The 19,673-nt window shown below is 36.8% G+C and overlaps 1 protein-coding gene across 3 annotated transcripts in view; it reads left to right on the forward strand.

Moving 5' to 3' along the window:
• Positions 1-19,673, forward strand: part of CHN1 (chimerin 1) — a 202,448-nt gene that overhangs the window by 48,499 nt on the left and 134,276 nt on the right. For all 3 annotated transcript variants that reach the window (XM_027557164.1, XM_027557171.1, XM_027557180.1), the window contains exons 3-4: positions 256-294; positions 7,361-7,416. In XM_027557164.1, coding sequence (XP_027412965.1) covers positions 256-294; positions 7,361-7,416 — 95 coding nt within the window. The remainder of the gene's footprint in view (positions 1-255; positions 295-7,360; positions 7,417-19,673) is intronic.

A 19,673-nucleotide genomic window follows, 5' to 3' on the forward strand; every position in this document is an offset into this window, starting at 1 on the left:
ACAGTAAAAGTTAAGCTTGGTATTCTCAAGTGATAAGCAGTTGAATAAATAACAATAATTTTCTTCAAACATCTCTGTGAAATTTTATTCCAAGGAAGGGGGGACCAAGACTAAAAATCTTTGAATACCCTTTAGTGCCTAGCACAATGCCTAGGACAAATAGACCTCAACAAATATATATTAAATGAAATAATGGTTAAAATAACTCATTTAAAATACAGATATTCAGTAACATTAATTTGTTTTTTCTTTCAGACACAGATGAATATAGACCTCCTGTTTGGAAATCTTACTGTAAGTGTACAAATAATTTTACATTGGATGGGTTATAGTGCTTTATAAGTAACATAAAAATATTAAGATATTTTTAATATTTTAAGATATTTTTAGATTATAGAATCTAATCTTCAATAGATATGAAGATTGACTCAGTTTTGTGCCCACTATTGAAAAATTAATTTACAACAGGATTTGTGACTAGCACAGGAAAAGAAACTGTGGGGAAACAGGAACATTTCCACGAAGCCTGTACATGGTTTGCATGTTAGGAATGCATCCCCGAGTTCATATGGAACTCCGTATTACGGAACTTGAGACTGCTTGCTGACAATGACTGGAGAAACTAATGCAAGGAGAACTAACTGAGAATTCAAGGAGTCTTTTCTCAGATCCTGACTTTATGTCAAAAAGGAATAAATAAATGATGATAAGTCAAGAGGCTAAATTGCTAGAAAGAATGGGTAAAAAGAGGCAAAAGTTTTTTTTTTTTAGGAATTGCCTTCCCAAATATAAGAGAGAGACATTTGAATTCTATATTGTTCTTTAAACTTTGCATTAGAATACAATTTTTTTCTGATGAGTCTATGTTCTTAGTCTTTTATTTTCCCTTCCTTGTTTTCTAGAGAATATTGTTGCATCAAATAAAAGCTATTTCAGATTTTTAAAACATGGAAATAAGGTTAATACAATAGTTGTTTTTTAAAAATCCACGGATGCACTGTTGTAGAAACCAGTACTGTAAACTTCTGTATGCTGTATAGAGTCGAATAAGCAACCTAAAAAAGTTTAAATATAGATTATTAGCATCTTTGTAAATATCGAGTTATTCTGTATTTGATATTTGTAAGTTGTTGAAATTTGCTGACTGAAAGAGCAGTAATTCATATTCTTATTTGTTTTGTGTTCCCAGAACAATATATTGTTTAATAGGTTTCCACTTTGGGCTAATTATAGTAAGCACAAAATGTTCAAAAATGAACAGTCTCTAAAAATATTTCCATGGATGTATTTTCCCCCACCCCTGCTGCTTTCTTTTTGATTCTGGGGGGTATAGTTCAAAGAATGAATAAAAATGACTAATGTTCTTTACCTTGCAAAGATTTTGTCATATAATCTCATTGGCGGGAGGCCTATTAAAAATTTTTCTCTACATTTTCTGGTTTTCAATTTATCTTTATTCCCTTTGCTCTGACTTGTGCCTTGCGCATTTTAATGTAAGAGCATTTATAAAACCTCAGACTGTTATTTAATCTTGGTGGTGATTTTTCACCCTGCAGAATATTGACTGCTAAATGTGGTATATGCAATTTGTATTTTCTGTATCTTCATATGTCTTAGAGTAGCAACCATTTGTCTTAAAAATGGCGTATTTCCTCTTTTATTTTGGTGATAATACTGAGTTTTTATAGTTTCTTTTAGTGACTTCAAGCCTGAAGAACACTGTCACCCCTTATCATTTTAATAGTAGAACAAGGAGGAGATTATTAGAATAGACTTTGTTTTCTGACGATCAAATGCAAAAACTTCCAATTCAAGGAAATTTTGTGATTAAACTGTTAAAGCTAAGCTGAAAGGCCCATCCCATATTTAAAATGAGTCATGTGAAATTACTTTATGAAATCATGATGTTGTCTAAGAATTTGTGTATGTGCACATTTTAACTAATGAGAAACATAAAAATTACATTTTCACATTGAAGTAATTGGTATGATGATTGTTTAGATTGTTAAATGTGTTTGTCAAATTTCTGATTCTAGGAAGAAATTGAGATGTGGGTTGAATTCTTTTGTTTTCTTTTGCCTTTGCCACTCACAGTCACTTTTACAGTTTTATGTCCAGGTAACTGTAAATAATCCCCAGTAAGGTATTTAATAATAATACTATAAGAAGTTCACATGTCCTAGAGTCTGTGCATTTTAATAGGAAGAGGTTTTTTTAGAACTAACAAGTCTCTGACACCCTTATTTCATCATCATGAGTAGTTGAAGTTTTAAGTTACTGGGGTAAAAGGCCCTGCCCAGTACCCTCAATAATTGAGCTGTGACATTTTGTTTAATTTCTATATATGCCTTATTCAGAGTTGATGAGTAACAAATTCTGTTTGATCATCTTTGGGACTGACAAACCTTAATGCATATGTTACCTTCTTTGTATTGTGACTTAAAATTTTTATAATTAAAGTAATTCTCAAAATGGTGCGGTAAAATCTAAATGGAGTGAGACTTTAAAAAAATCATGCATGTCTGTCCACATAAGGAGATATAAGCAGAATGAAAGCTATTCAGAATGTTTTGATTGTTCACGTCTATTCTGTACTACATCTGTAAAACTGCAGGGGACAGTTACATTCTCATGTCAAAAGTTGCAGCATGTTAAGGATTTTTCTTCTGTCTTTAGCTTGGTGGGGTCCAAGCAGCTTTTCATAATGTGATTCTATAAGAAGCATTTAACCTGTATCTATTTTGTGCATTCTGATTTTGGTTCAGTTGAGCTTGTGAGAACATAATTCTAATACCTTACAAATTCAAATCAATAATTAAGTAGGAGTTAGCAAGATGTCCAAGTTGAGAACTCTTAAAACAAATGCAGTTTTGTTGCTTTTCAATATGTCTGTCTTGAAATCAACCAGGGGCCTAACAGTTTCAAGAGGAGCTGGAATTCTCTTTTGCTTTTATTTTTGTTGCTAAATTTCTTAATTGTTAAATGTTAAAAACAGACTTTAATTTAAAAAACAGATGCTGAAAAACACATGTAAGCCAATTTTGGCCTCAAGATGCCAGCTTGTGGACTCTGAACGTGATTCACAATGTATTGCCTCTAGGTACTAAGAATTTCCGTAAGAAGTACATAAACATTGACACTTTTGAGGTGATTGAAAAATATTGAGTACTTTAATCATATATCTTCTCATCTTGAATTTGGCTATTAATTTTTGGTGAATTATTACACAATTGTGCAATTTAAGTTTCAGCTGACTTTCAGCTTAAATTATAAAAAAAATACTTTCTAAATTTCAGTTCAGTTCAGTTGCTCAGTTGTGTCCAACTCTTTGCGACCCCCTGAATTGCAGCACGCCAGGCCTCCCTGTCCATCATCAACTCCTGGAGTTCACTCAGACTCACGTCCATTGAGTCTGTGATGCCATCCAGCCATCTCATCCTCTGTCATACCCTTCTCCTCCGGCCCACAATCCCTCCCAGCATCAGAGTCTTTTCCAATGAGTCAACTCTCCTCATGAGGTGGCCAAAGTACTGGAGTTTCAGCCCCAGCATCAGTCCTTCCAGTGACACCCAGGGCTGATCTCCTTTAGAATGGACTGGTTGGATCTCCTTGCAGTCCAAGGGACGCTCAAGAGTTTTCTCCAACACCACAGTTCAAAAGCATCAGTTCTTCGGTGCTCAGCTTTCTTCACAGTCCAACTCTCACATCCATACATGACCACTGGAAAAACCATAGCCTTGACTAGACGGACCTTTGTAGGCATGTAATGTCTCTGCTTTTGAATATGCTATCTAAGTTGGTCATAACTTTTCTTCTAAGGAGGAAGCATCTTTTAATTTCATGGCTGCAGTTACGATCTGCAGTGATTTTGGAGCCCCAAAAAATAAAGTCTGACACTGTTTTCACTGTTTCCCCATCTATTTCTCATGAAGTAAGTGATTGGACCAGATGCCATGATCTTCGTTTTCTGAATGTTGAGCTTTAAGCCAACTTTTTCACTCTCCACTTTCACCTTCATCAAGAGTCTTTTTAGTTCCTCTTCACTTTCTGCCATAAGGGTGGTGTCATCTGCATATCTGAGGTTATTGATATTTCCCCCGGCAGTCTTGATTCCAGCTTGTGTTTCTTCCAGCCCAGTGTTTCTCATGATGTACTCTGCATATAAGTTAAATAAGCAGGGTGACAATATACTGCCTTGATGTAGTCCTTTTACTATTTGAAGCCAGTCTGTTGTTCCATGTCAAGTTCTAACTGTTGCTTCCTAACCTGATACAGGTTTCTCAAGAGGCAGGTCTGAATTAATTAATCTTTATTAATTACAGTTTATGATTTTTTATGATCCTTTTGATGAACATTCCCTGAATTCATGTTATATTCAGTTTATCCAATATTCAAAGATCCTCCCTTTATATGTATTTTTATTAAAGATGAGTCATAGAGCTAGATTAACCCTTGGTACCAAGCCAATAGGGGAGGTGTTTGTCTAAAAATTACTCTTCTCAATCAAACAGAACTATACCCTTTGAAACTCTGATGGAAGCAAAGAGTAAAATTCTTGTGAGGTTATCACTCTTTTTCATACTGGCTTATCTTAACATTTGCTTACTGAAAAGGTAAATGCATCACTGATGATAACAGATGCTACAATATTTTTGTGCTTTTACTCAAAATCAACACTTTACTTTCTCTAATAACTTGTAATGTCCTCCTTGGGCACTACTCAGTTCTCATAATTGAGTTTCCATAGGTGACCCTACTTTCTAAACCATTTTCTTGACAAAGGAAAACTACTGCTCAAAACAGAAATGTGAACTGAATTTTCACGTCTTAGTTACAAACAGGGAGAAATGGACCTGAAGAATGGCCCTTTTTGCAAATTATGTTTTTGTCCTCTTGGGAGGATGGAGATTTACAATTATCGCTGGGCTTCACACATGTCTCCAGTGGTAAAGAACCTGCCTGCCATTGTGGGAAACCCAGGAGATGCAGGTTTCATCCCTGGGTTGGGAAGATCCCCTGGAGGAGGGCATGGCACCCCACCCCAGTATTCTTGCCTGAAGAATCCCATGGACAGAGGAGCCTATGGTCCGTAGGGTCGCAAAGTTGGACACGATTGAAGTGACGCAACACGTACCCACTGGTGATGTACACATGCTCTCGCTAAGTGGGCCACACAAATTTATTGTCACTGCTTTCTCTCTTCCCTTCCCATCTCAGAATTATTCCCTTCATATCATCTCTTTAATCCATAAAAAACATACTCACGGGAATATTTTTGAAAAACCAACTTTCACAGTAAAATATGGTTATCTAAACTATTTTAATATATTTTGTCTCTTAGGGATTTTTGCAACAAGGAGAATAAGGCAAAGGAATACATTTCTATCAGTAGATGTCAAACGTTATTAACTGAGGAAGTGTTTTGTTTATTTTTTGATTCTTAACAGTAAAGCTCCATCTTCTTAGCACTTTTTAAATCATAGCATTACCGTGTTGTTATGTTTTGGTGATGACCTGAAGATGCATTGTGATAATCAAATATTTATTGTAAAGAATCTTCTGTATTAGTATCAGTCACCTACATATAAAAATAGCTAATCTTTATTATTTTCATATGCTGGGGACTGTTTTAAGTCTTTCACATATAGTATTTAATCTTTTTAGTAATCTGTAAAGTAGAAACTATTGTTATCCGCGTTTTCTTTTCTTTTTTTTTTTTTTTTGTTATCCGCATTTTCAAATGATGAAAGCTGATGCTCAGTATGCAGGGTTAGTGGCAGAGCACCAGCATTCAAATTCCAGGTGGTCTGGTTCAGCAGTTCAGATTTGCAATTTCAGTACTTTGTTGCCTTTACATAGCCCTACAGAACAGTGGTGTGTGTGTGTGTATGTTCTTAGTATATTTACTGTATGTATACACACACAGGCTCCTCTGGTGGCTCTGATGGTAAAGAATCCACATGCAGTGCAGGGTTGGGAAGATCTGGGTTGGGAAGATCCCCTGGAGAAGGGAAAGGCTATCCACTCCAGTATTCTGGCCTAGAGAATCCCATGAACTGTATATAATCCATGGGGTTGCAAATAGTCCATGGGGTCGCAAAGAGTCGGAAATGACTGAGCGGCTTTCACTTTCATATACACACATATGCATAGTCTAACTGTATATATTTAAATATGTCTCTGCACTATATGTGAATATCATCAGAGGCAGAGTCTATATAATATGTCCACTTGAAATGTGAGCCTTGTATTATTTGACAATCCCAGATGCTGTCCCAGATATTACATTGACCAAATGTCTATGTATATAAATACACTATTAAATTCAGTTATATGTTGATTATATGTGTAGAAATAGAAAACAGACTTTCTCCAAGAGATACACTTAGACCTACATAAACACACTTTCTCTGATAACCATACATTCTTTTGATTTTTTCTTTGTTTCAAGTCAAAAAGCCTGAAGTGAGGCTTAGAGGACGTGTGTGTATGTGCTCAGTCGTGTCTGACTCATTGCAACCCCATGGACTATTTGCAACCCCATGGATTATATACAGTTCATGGGATTCTCTAGGCCAGGTTCCTCTATCCATGGGATTATCCTGGCAAGAACACGAGTGGGTTGCCTTTCCTTCTCCAGGGGATCTTCCTGACCCACAGATTGAACCTGCAGCTCCTGCATTGGCAGGCAGATTCTTTACCATTGAGACACCTGGGAAGCCCTTAGAAGGTCATGGTATTGATAAAGTTTTTCATGAGTCCATTTTCAGATGTCCAGAAAATTATCCTCTGGCTAGCTATTTGGTGTTTGAATTCTCTCTTGCTGCATTTACCTTAGTTAAATAAGTGGTGGTAACTTTGGCTTAGAAACTGTTTCTAGGAGAGATTATCTTTGAAGATATATGTTCACAAGATAAATGGGGGGGGTGGGGAGAACAGTGTATGTGTTACATCTAGCCTATAAATCCTAATTTTAGTTTCAAGTTTGACACTTAATAATGTGCTGTTAAAATACACAAATATTATTTGTTTATAACAGAGACATTCTTTATGTAATATGTCCATAAAAATTGAGGAAAATAAATGACCAGATTATGGAGAACAGAGCCAAATATCCAGTATTGAGTTGTTGTAATACTCTGTGGCTTATAATTTTTTTATTTGTTTGCTTCTGGGCTTTCACTAAATATACTTTGGCTTACTTTCTTTATTTTTTTCATAACAAAATTTAATTTAATAGCAAATAGGACTGTACCACAGTTTTCTTATGAAAGTTAAAAAGCAGGCAGGTTTTGATTCCTAATATATTCAGATGTTCTGCATAAGGGAAACTGACATCTTTTATTTTCTAACTTCCCAGTATATCAACTGCAACAAGAAGCCCCTCATCCTCGGAGAATTACCTGTACTAATGAGGTGGGTGCAATAAAACCATTATGAAATGTCTCTCAATCATTTGTTTCCCAAACTTTGAACTTTTTCAGTGGTGTGGTTGTTTGTGGGATTAACTGTTAATGCTACTTAACATCATAAAATTGTAACTTGAATGCATTTTTCTTAACATTTTTCTCACTTTTTAATAGGCTGTTTGAAACAGGATAGAATAAGACAATATAGCTTTAAGTGATGTTAGTATTCTTTTCAGTGAATTTATACATTCTTCCATTTCTTATTGTTTTATTCTTTACTTCTTAAAACAAAGTTTGAAGGCATCATTGTAACATTATGGAAGTAATTTTTCCATCAATAGAAGATTTAAATCATGATTTTAAAAAGCAAAAGTCATAGACAGTTCACCAAAAGAGATACATATATATGATATGATAATATATGAAAAGATGTTCAACTTCATTAATAAGAGAAATGCAAATTAAAATATACAGTGAAAATTTTCACTTTTCAGATTGGCTAACGTCCAGCAGCTGAGAATATACTCTTAGTTGGTAAACCTGTGAGGAAATAGGCACTCATATATTGCTGATGGGAATGTGAAATGCTACAACTTTATATGGTAGTTTTGTAATGTCTGACATCTACATTTATCATTTGACCTAGCAGTCCAAGTTCTACTCTAACTCTGATGAATTGCCTGTACAAATATGAAATAGCGTATACTCAAAAGTTTTTCACTGTAGGATTATTTGTAATGGCAGAATGTTGAAAAAAATCTAAATGTTCCTAGGCAACTGATTGAATAAATTATAATACTAAAAAGAATAAGGAAGAATTCTATGAGCTGATATGAATTATGTCCACATACAGAATGTATATGTAGTAATTATGGTCCCTATTTAGTAATAAAGAAGGGAAAATAAGAGAGAAATCTTTTGCAAAAGAGAAACACAGGAAGGTTAACCCAGGTAATAGTGAAATAGTTTTCCATAAGGAGTGGGTGAGGAGCAGTGTAGAGGGGATAAGGGTGGAAGTAAGACTTCTCTGAGGGTGTGTTACTTCTGAACTATGCAAGTGTCTCACATATTTAAATAACCAAATTAAATAAAAAGGATTAAAAATACTCTAAAATTGAATACAAATAGAAACAAGTGAATGTAACAAATCCATAACGTTATATCAGCCCTTTGCTGACAAAGGTCCGTATAGTCAAAGCTACGGTTTTTCCAGTAGTCATGTATGGATGTGAGAGTTGGACTGTAAGGAAGGCTGAGTGCTGAAGAATTGGTGCCTTCCAACAGTGGTGTTGAAGAAGACTCTTGAGAGTCCCTTGGACTGCAAGGAGATCAAACCAGTCAGTCCTAAAGGAAAGCAATCCTGAATATTCACTGGAAGGACTGATACTGAAACTGAAGCCCCAGTACTTTGGCCAACCGATGTGAAGCATCAGCTCATTGGAAAAGACCCCGATGCTGGAACAGATTGAAGGCAGGAGAAGAGGACGACAGAGGATGAGATGGTTGGGTGGCATCACCGACTCGATGGACATGGGTTTGAGCAAGCTCCAGGAAGTAGTGAAGGACAGGAAAGCCTGGCATGCTACAGTCCATGGGGTTGCGGGGTCACACTACTGAGCGACTGAATGACAACAAATCATCCAAATTAAGTAGCTTTTAAACATATTGTTTTGGCTATACAGATGTAGAAGGAAGTATTCTAAGATCTGAAACATATGAAAAGGTCTTTTAGCTATAGTTAGTTTGTTATTGGTACTTGTTCAGAAATTCTGCAGTTATCTTATTGTAACATAGGATAGAGCAAAGGAGTAATTATATTGGATTTTGGGGAACCAAAGTTTTAGGAGATACAAATATGGAATGGAAGGAAAATGACAAATACACTGTGGAATTGAATTTGAATTGGAGGTATCAATATGACCTCATAGATTTTTTAAAATGTATTTTCCATCTCAGTTCATGGAAAGGTCTTAGAAGAAATGTCCCAGTAAGAATGAATAAAACCAGTGCTCAGATTTTAGTTTCCAAGTACTATTTCCTACTAAAAGGAGTCAGTGCTCCTTAGAGAAATTTCCTGATTCTAGAATATAGGGGTGGGAGGTCTGGGAGCATCTTATGTCAGAAAGCAGGTGGATGAGGATGTGTCAAAAATACATAGGATCCCATTTGAAGAGTTCCTACAAGCAAAATGTGGGACAATTTGACATCAGAAAGAATCATAGTAATGAATTACAATTCATTGAATGAAAAGAGAATTTGTAAGTCTATAATGTTACTTAAAGAAAAACCTTCCCCAATACAAAGAGGAAAACAAAGGGGAGAAGATTGTTCTTTCTAGTAGACTAGTAGCTAAAAATGCAGAAAGAATGGTAATGATTTTTTCACTAATAATTGAGTCAAGCAGGGATTTATCATTGGACATTAAAACATTGAATAAAAAGTTATATGTGAATAGAATAATCACATGGTCTTGATTATATTTCTAGTCTAGTTCACTCTCCCCAAATTCCAGACTATATACCCAGTGTCTGTTCTACCTCCTCCTCCAGTTATCTAGTGGGCATCCCAAATATAACACATCCAATAGAGAACTGACCTTTATCCTCCTTCCCAAACCTGCTTTACCAGAGCCTTGCACATCTCAGTTACTGGCAGTTCCTTACTTACAGTTGAACCAATCCAAACCATGCATCATCCTTGATTGCTTTTTATTTTTTCCTCTTTCATCTCCCCACAATTATTCCATCAGGAAGTCCTGTTGGGTCTGTCTTCAGAATAAGTCCAGAACATGTCTAGAATTCTACCACTTCTTACTATCTCCATAGCTACCATTCAGGTATGTACTTTGGAAACTGCTAGATTCCCACCCAAATCCATTCTTTCTTTGGAAATAAGGTTACTCTAAATTTCATCAGCTTTTTTTTTTTTTTTCAATAGTCCTGTCCATGTGACAATTTTCTCTTGTGGAATAGAAGTGAAGGTTAGTGTTGGGTCCATTAAAACTTTCCACCCAAGTCCTTCTGAATTATTTTTACCTTCTGCTTGGATTCAGATAAAAACTAGGAACTCTGGACAAGGAGATTGTGGAGCTACAAGATGGAAGATATCTGGATGTAGGACAGTTGTGTTCTTGACCTGAATACTTACCTAGAAATTATATACAGGGCATACTTAGTTTTTGCTTCCTTGATAACTCAGTTGGTAAAGAATCCGCCTGCAGTACAGGAGACCCCAGTTCGATCCCTGGGTCAGGAAGATCCGCTGGAGAAGGGATAGGCTACCCACTCCAGTATTTTTAGGCTTCCCTTGTGGCTAAGCTGGTAATCCGCCTGCTATGCGGGAGACCTGGGTTCAATCCCTCAGTTGGGAAGATCCCCTGGAGAAGGGAATGGCTACCCACTCCAGTATTCTGCCTGGAGAATTCCATGGACTGAACAGTCCATGGGATCGCAGAGAGTCGGACACAACTGAGCGACTTTCGCTTTCATACTTAGTTTTGTTGTGCTTTGCAGATAATACATTAACAAATTGAAGGTTTGTGGTAACCCTGCATTTCACACAAGTCTGTCAGAGCCATTTTTCCATTAGCATTTGCTCACTTTGTGTCTCTGTGTCACATTTTGAGAATTCCCACAATATTTCAAATTTTGCATTGTTGACATTTTGTTCTGGTGATCTGTGATTATAGTCTTACTACTGTAATTGTTTTGGGGCACTGTTAACCACCTCCACATAAGATGGCAGAATTAATAAATGTGGGTTTTCTGACTGCTCCATCGACTGGCCATTCCCCACCGTCTCTCTCCTTCTCCTCAGGCCTCCCTATTCCCTGAGACAGAACAATATTGAAAATAGGCCAATTGATAGTTCTTGCAATAGCTTCTTAAGTGTTTATGTGAAAGAAAGAATTGCACATCTCTCACTGAATCAGAAGCTAGGCATGATTAAGCTTAGTAGGGAAGGCTGGTTGAAAGCTGAGATAGACCAAAAAGCTAGGCCTCTTGTGCTAAACAGTTAGCCAGGTTGTGAATGCAAAGAAAAAGTTCCTGAAAAGTGCCACTCCAGTGAACACACAGATGATAAGAAAGTGAAATAGTTAATAGCTGATGTGGAGAGAGTTTCCATGGTCTGGATAGAAGATCAAACCAACCACCACATTCCCTTAAGCCAAAGCCTGATCCAGAGCCAAGTCCTAACTCTCTTCAATTCTATGAAGACTGAGAGAGGTGAGGAAACTGCAGAAGAAAAGTCCAAAGCTAGCAAAGATTGGATCCTGAGGTTTAAGCAAAGAAGCCATCTTGTAACATCAGAGGGCAAGTACAAGTGCTGATACACAAGCTACAGCGAGTATCCAGAAGATCTTGCTAAGATAGTTAACAAAGGTCGTTGTACAAAACTACAGATTTTCAGTGTGAATAAAATTGGAATTCGTATCTTTACATGGGAAGAATAGTCATCTAGGTCTTTCATGGCTCTAGAGGAGAAGTCAATGCTTGGCTTCAGAGGACAGGGTTAGGGGTCTTGTTAGGTCTCTAATGCAGATGGTCACTTTTGAGTTGAAGCCAGTGCTCATTTACCATTCTGAAAATCCTAGGGCCCTGAAGAGTTATGCTAAATCTACTCTGTGCTCTATAAATGGAACAAAAAAACTTGGATGACAGCTCATCTGTTTACAATGTAGTTTACTATTTTAAGCCCACTGTTGAGACCTGCTGCTCAGAAAAAGCTATTCCTTTCAAAATATTGCTGCTCATTGGCAATGCACCTGATCACCCAAGGACTCTGATGGAGATACATGAGATTAATGTTTTTTTCATGTCTGTGGGCTTCCCTGGAAGCTCAGGTGGTAAAGAGTCTGCCTGCAAGGTAGGAGATGTGAGTTTGATCCCTGGTTTGGGAAGACCCCCTGGAGAAGGAAATGGCAACCCACCCCACTACTCTTGCCTGGAGAATCCCATGGACAGAGGAGCTTGGCACTGGGCTACAGTCGATGGGTTCGCAGAGTCGGACACAACTGAGCAACTGACACTTCCGCTTTTAATGCAGCATCCATCCTGCAGCTTGGATTGGGAGTAATTTTGACTTCTAGGTCTTTATTATTTAAGAAATGTGTTTTATATCTGTAGATGGATCTGAGCAAAGCCAATGAAAACTTTCTGGAATGGAATCACCTTTTTCTAGATGCCATGAAGAAAATTCATGATTCACAGGAAGAGGTCAAAATATCAACATTAACAGGAGTTTGGAAGAAGTTGATTTCAATCCTCATGGATGCCTTTGAGGGGTTCTTGACTTCAGTGGAGGGAGTAACTGCAGATGTGGTAGAAATATCAAGAGAACTAGGATTAGAAGTGAAGCCTGAAGATGTGACTGAATTGCTGCAATCTCATGTAAAACTTCAATAGATGAGGACTTACTTCTTATGGATGAGCAAAGAAAGGGATTTCTTGAGGTGGAGTCAAGTGCTGGGGAATGTGCTGTGAAGATTGTCGAAATGACAAGAAAGGTTTTAGAATATTACATAAACTTAGTTGATAAAGCAGAATTTGAGAGGATTGGCTCCCTTTGAAAGTTTTACTCTGGGTAAAATACTACCAAATAGTATTTGCATGCTGCAGGGAAATTGTTCATGAAAAGAAGAGTCCATGGGTGAGGCAGACATCATTGTCTTTTTTTAAGAAATGGCCGCAGCTTCCCAACCTTCAGCAGCCACCACTCTTAATCAGTCAGCAGCCATCAACATTAGATAAGACCTTGCACCAGATTATGACTCACTGAAGGCTCAGGTGATGGTTAACATTTTTTAGCAAAGAATATTTTAAAATAAAGATATGTATATTATTTTTTAGTTGTAATGCTATTACACAGTAGCATGCATGCAAATATTAACTTACATGCACTGGGAAACCAAATAATTTGTGAGACTCACTTTATTGCAATATTTGCATTATTGTGGTGTTCTGGAACCAAACCTACAATATCTCTGAGGTCTGCCTATGTTAGCAAGAAATAGACTTCTATATATTGAAATCAATTTGTCATACTAAATTATTCTACCCTCTTATTGTGTAACAGAAATGATTCTTAACTGATCTTTCCCCTCCTGGTCTGAATTCTCATCATAGGATGTTCTTTTTGAAACTACAGTCAGATCATGTCACTCTTCTCTGAACTGTGCATTGGTTTCCTCTTTCAGAGTAAAAGCCAAGTCTTACCATGACTTATAAGGCCCTGTATAATCACCACATCTGCTTTGTTTTGCTGTGCTCGTCTACTGTTTCTCTGTCACTCATTTTCTCTCCTGTCCTGCTTTGGCCACACCAACCTTCATGGTATTCCTCAAATGCTCTTGAGCTCTTACTAGAAGTTTTCTCTATCCACATGGCTAATTTTTTCATATCCTTCAAGTCTCCTCATCTCAGTGAGGCCCATCCTGACCATTGTGTTTAAAATTATACTTTATCACCCCCAGCATTTCCAGTCCTCACCGATCTTTGTGTCCATAACACTTCTCAATCTGTAACATATTGTATAATTTCGTTACCTATTATGTTTATTGCCCTCTTCCTTTTCTTGAATATAGCTCCGTGAAAGTAGAGAGATTACTCTATTTTGTTTACTAGTATTTCCCAGGTGCCTTGAACATTGCTTGGCACAGAAGTATAGGTGCTTAATAAAGACCTGTTAAGTAAACGAACGGGAGACACAGAGCACATGTTTAACATTATTCTGTTTCAGAGGACATGCTCTGCTAGGTGAGAGTGTGAGTTTGGTACAGGAGTGGGAGGAAAGCAGTTTAACTGAAATCATACTCTTCAGTTCTGATTACCTCTGTGCTGACACAGCCTATAGCTTAACTTCTGACTCTATAAAAAAATATTATCATGCTCATATGTCTCTTGGGTATTATGATGATCCCTTATTTAACACTTATATTATGTGCTGTATCTGGAAAGCACTTTTTGAATGTTCAGTAATAGTATTGAGTTATTAAACCAACTATTTAAAAATCAACCTATCCATTCAAAAACCTGCTTTCACCTTATTTTAATGTCATCTTTATGCTTCTGTGTAAAAAAATTAATGATGCCTTGATGTAGAAGTACATTTAAAAAGGGATCACATCCACAATTCCAGAAAAATGCCTTTACTGTTGAACTGTTAACGTAAACAGATTGATAGTTTCCACCTCTTTAGCCCTACTACTAGAAGTTACTTGAATCTAAGGTGGGAAAATAGTGGGAAAAGAAGTTTATTTTTACAAATTTACCTATTCACCTTTCTAATATAGTCTACTAATAAAAAAATAACTAATATCAAGAAGCTGAATACCTGGCTTTCAGCAAGTCCCTATATAGTAATTGCAGAGCTTTAAAAAATATAAATATTCTTTATTGAATTTGTAAAATCCAACAGCACATAGAGAGCTATCCTGCTTGGCATGCTGAAGGTTAGTGTTTTCTTGGAAAAAGTATAAAACACAATGGAAAGCATCCTGTATTCTTAATACTTCAAATTTTGATCTAAATATTGTGATTGAGTACCATCCACCCCGACCTGTGCTAACTGAACATGGATCAACCAGAATCAGATAACTAAAATTACTGTTGTTGATAAAATCATTAATGTCCTGAAATTGCTATTATAAATATCATCATTAATGTACAAATTAGGTTGTTTATCCAAGGCAAGATGAGCTAACAGACCCCTGAGCCATGGACTACCACCGAGAGAATCATAACCTGAGACATCTCGACTCCGGAAACTGTGATTAAGAGACATCACAAGACCATGATTAATCCTAGCCACTTTCTCCTATTTGAAAAAACGTGCTAACTCAAAGACCAAGTGGGAATCTGAGGCTTGTCTCCTATTCCCTTGCTAGGAGCCCTGACATATACCCTAACTTTACTGTAAACACCTACTGTCAGGGTTTAGCTTTCTACACTGTAGGCATACAAGCCCTTGCTCAGTTACAATACCACCAAGAATGTTACGGAATTGAGGAGGAAGGTAGGAGCCCAGAAGTTTATTTTACTATTCAGTTCATTCACTCAGTTGTGTCTGACTCTTTGCGACCCCATGAACTGCAGCGCGCCAGGCCTCCCTGTCCATCACTAACCCCAGAGTTCACCCAAACTCATGTCCTTTAAGTCGGTGATGCCATCCAACCACCTCATCCTCTGTCGTCCCTTTCTCCTCCTGCCCTCAATCTTTCCCGGCATCAGGGTCTTTTCAAATGAGTCAGCTCTTCGCATCAAGTATTGGAGTTTCAGCTTTAGCATCAGTCCTTCCAATGAACACCCAGGACTGATCTCCTTTAGGATGCACTGGTTTGATCTCCTTGCAGTCCAAGGGACTCTCAAGAGTCTTCTCCAACACCACAGTTCAAAAGCATCAATTCTTCTGTGCTCAGCTTTCTTTATAGTCCAACTCTCACATCCATACATGACTACTGGAGAAACCATAGCCTTGACTAGATGGACCTTTGTGGACAAAGTAATGTCTCTGTTTTTGAATATGCTGTCTAGGTTGGTCATAACTTTCCTTCCAAGGAGTAAGCATCTTTTAATTTCATGGCTGCAGTCACCATCTGCAGTGATTTTGGAGCCCAAAAAAATAGTCAGCCACGGTTTCCACTGTTTCCCCATCTGTTTGCCATGAAGTGATGGGACTGGATGCCATGATCTTAGTTTTCTGAATGTTGAACTTTAAGCCAACTTTTCCACTCTCCTCTTTCACTTTCATCAAAAGGCTCTTTACTTCTTCTTCACCTTCTGCTATAAGAGTGGTGTCATCTGCATATCTGAGGTTATTGATATTTCTCCCAGCAATCTTGATTCCAGCTTGTGCTTCCTCCAGCCCAGCATTTCTCATGATGTACTCTACATATAAGTTAAATAAGCAGGGTGACAATATACAGCCTTGACATACTCCTTTTCCTATTTGGATTTTACTATTAATGGAGGGTAAATGTTAGACAGCCTTTGTAAATTCCATGACACTTCTTGATCTTGTTTTCTTGGTCACCTTTTCCCTACATGTCATTTGTTAATATGTAGTTCTTTGACAGGTACCCACTCCTTCACTGTGCTGGCACTGCTTTTTCTTGTGGTTTTTATTTATTTATTTTTTTGGTTTGTTGAAGTCTGTTATCCACATTATTGGCTTCCCTGGTGGCATAGTAGTAAAGAGTTCACCTGCCAATGCAGGAGACATGGGTTTGATCCCTGGGTCAGAAAGATCCCCTGGAGAAGGAAATGGCAACCCACTCTAGTATTCTTGCCTGGGAAATCCCATGGACAGAGGAGCCTGGTGAGCTACAGTCCAAGGGGGTGGCAAAAGAGTTGGACACAGCTTAGCGACAAAACAACAATAATATTGTCCATGTTGATTTTTTTTGTGGTGTAAAATGCATGAGAAGAAACAATAATTTTGAAAATGTAGTGGAAAATGTGTTCTTCACTGGAAAACTGTGTTGTCTACATGCTGCACATCCTTACAGAGTATCTGATTTTAGTCTTCATTGTCTTTGAGCTGTTTTAAATTAGCTCCTCCTCCTCTTCCTAGTCTTCCTTTTCCTCTTTCTCCTCCTCCTCCTCCTCCCTTTCCTCTTCCTCCCCTTTAATCCTCTCCTCATTCTCTGTCCTCCTCCCCTGCACTTTTACATAGGAAGTAAAAATAGATCCAAAGCTCGATTTGAGTATTTACTGACTTATAAGTCTTTAATTAAATATCTACCATTGTGGGAAGCAAGCACCAAGTGCAGCTTTTTTCCTCCCTCTTCCCTCTTTCATGCCTCCAGATAACTGAGCCATTTTGAAAAACAGTACAAAATAAAATTTTGACAGTTGAAAGCATTTTTATTTTTGTATATAGGCTTTATGTACATCCTCTAGGTTGCTGCTGCTGCTGCTGCTAAGTCGCTTCAGTCGTGTCCAACTCTATGCGACCCCAGAGACGGCAGCCCTCCAGGCTCCCCTGTTCCTGGTTGCTACCTGAAAAATTAATAATATTTGGCCAAGGTCATATTCCTTAACATTTCATCTATTTATACCCTTTCAGAAAGCATCCTATAGAATTCCAGACTAAGTTTAAAGAGGCTGCCTCTATGTACCATTGTTCAAATATAAACAAAAAGGAAGTATTGATTTCTGACTAGGTCAGTACCACTGTTAGGAAGGAACAGCACTGAACATTTTGGAAGTGTTCTGTTTTAGTTCATTATTCTAGTGGTTTTGTCTTCAGAATTATATATTTTTTAAAATTGAATTTAAATTAGAAAAAACATTTTTTTAGAACTACTGTTTTGAACTATGGCCATGAATAGGGTTTCATTAAAGAAGTAATCCAAAACATGAATCTATATTATTGTGGGAGAGGAAGGGAGAGGATTAACAATTATTATGTATATATATATTTTAATTTCTGCTGTTTTTAGTTTTTCTTTGGAGAGCAAAATACTTCTATATGAAATAAGTCCTTTTTATTTTTGTGGAAAATAAAATATAAGAATTAAGACTTTAGTTTGGAAGAGTGTGGTTTGATGAATTTGATTAAAATGTTTTATGTATGAAGAAAGTAGGTCATTACTTACAAACTTCTACAATAAATGTTAATTTGATGGATTCCATTGACATTTAAAATATTGTAGAATGGCATCTGTTTAGCTATCAAATTCTTATATTATGCACTTTGTTATATTCAATAATGGTAGATTAAGTTTTCTTTCTGTGGTGGAAGGACATACAACATTTATGCAGACCAAGCTACAAAACCTTTTATGAGCACCTTTTATTTTTAGTTAGGAATTTTTTGTTCTCCTCATTTCTCATTTTATCTACCCACTATATGCTATCATAAAAAAAATGTTACCTACTAAATACAGAAAATTAGAGAAAGCAAAGCATATAATTCAGCACAAGTGCTAATTTAAAATCACGTCTTAGCCACATTGACTTCAACCAGTTCTTGTCTGAAAAAAGGTCCTTGACTATTATTATGAACTTCAAAAACTTAGAAATAAGCATACAAATGTTTATATACACACAAACATTTTTATATTGCATATAACATTTAAATTCCCAGTTTGATCTACTTGCAAGTAAACTAGTTTTAGGATTATATATAATCATTTGTACGATTTCATTTGAATCCATTTCAAATTGATTGTAAGGTGGTTATATTACCAACTAATCCTTTAATTTGATTATCAGGGTAATGCTATAGTGTCTGTGAGTTTGAAAAGACTGTCCCAAGTCACTGCTTAAATAATGATACCTTAGACATCCCCTAAACATGTAGGGGAGGAAAAACCTCTATCCTCTTAAATTCAGTGTCTGGGCCTACAAATTAAACTTAACAAAAGAGAGATTAACAGAAAAGATTTATTTCATATGCACTTAGGTGAGGAGGGGCTCAAAGCAGGTAAATGAAAACCCTAAGAGGCAGTTACACCCAAGGGCTTATATGCTATTTTAACAAGGAATATTCAAGTGTGTAAAAGAGACAAAGGAATCAGGAGTCTGGGCTTCCGAGAGAGGTGGGAAGTTGTGGGAAGGTGATTAGGAACTGTACAGTAAGTAAGGGCTACTTAGTAAGGGTTAATTATGCAGATTCAAGTCATCTTGGGTGATCATTGTCTCTGAAGTTAGGTTCTTCTGCTCCTGTTTCAGGAGAAGATGCCTTTACAAAGGGAAGTTAAATCTATGCCCTAGTTTTAGACAGAAATGGGGAGGGCAGGTGTCTCTTCCTGTGTTTGCTCTTTCTTAATTCCCTTCAGCTCAAAATAATCCTTATGCTAAAGTGGCATGATCTGATCCTCTTCACTACCTAAATAAGAGAAAAAAAGAATTAGTTTGTATTTAAGTTTTATTTGACAGTTCCATTATAAAAATGCAAAGAAGATGTAAATTGGTGTGTGAATATTGTTTTGAACTTACTGTTTAGGTAATCAGTGTTTACCTAAAACATTGACAGTTCCATTATAAAAATGCAAAGAAGATGTAAATTGGTGTGTGAATATTGTTTTGAACTTACTATTAGGTAATCAATGTTTACCTAATTTCTTTTAATTCAAGATGTTTTGGGTAAAGGAAAAAAATTATTCAGCAATATAAGGCCAAAATTAATTGTCTTATGAAGATGGTTGCTTAGGCAATCAGTGGAAGCATATAGTAAGTAGACCAATGCAGAACTATCAAATAAGTAATCACTATTTGTATTTGTCTTGGGTTGTAACTCTGTTACTGAACCAAACTTGCC

Source organism: Bos indicus x Bos taurus, chromosome 2 (genome assembly GCF_003369695.1).
Source record: "Bos indicus x Bos taurus breed Angus x Brahman F1 hybrid chromosome 2, Bos_hybrid_MaternalHap_v2.0, whole genome shotgun sequence".
Lineage (NCBI taxonomy): Eukaryota > Metazoa > Chordata > Mammalia > Artiodactyla > Bovidae > Bos > Bos indicus x Bos taurus.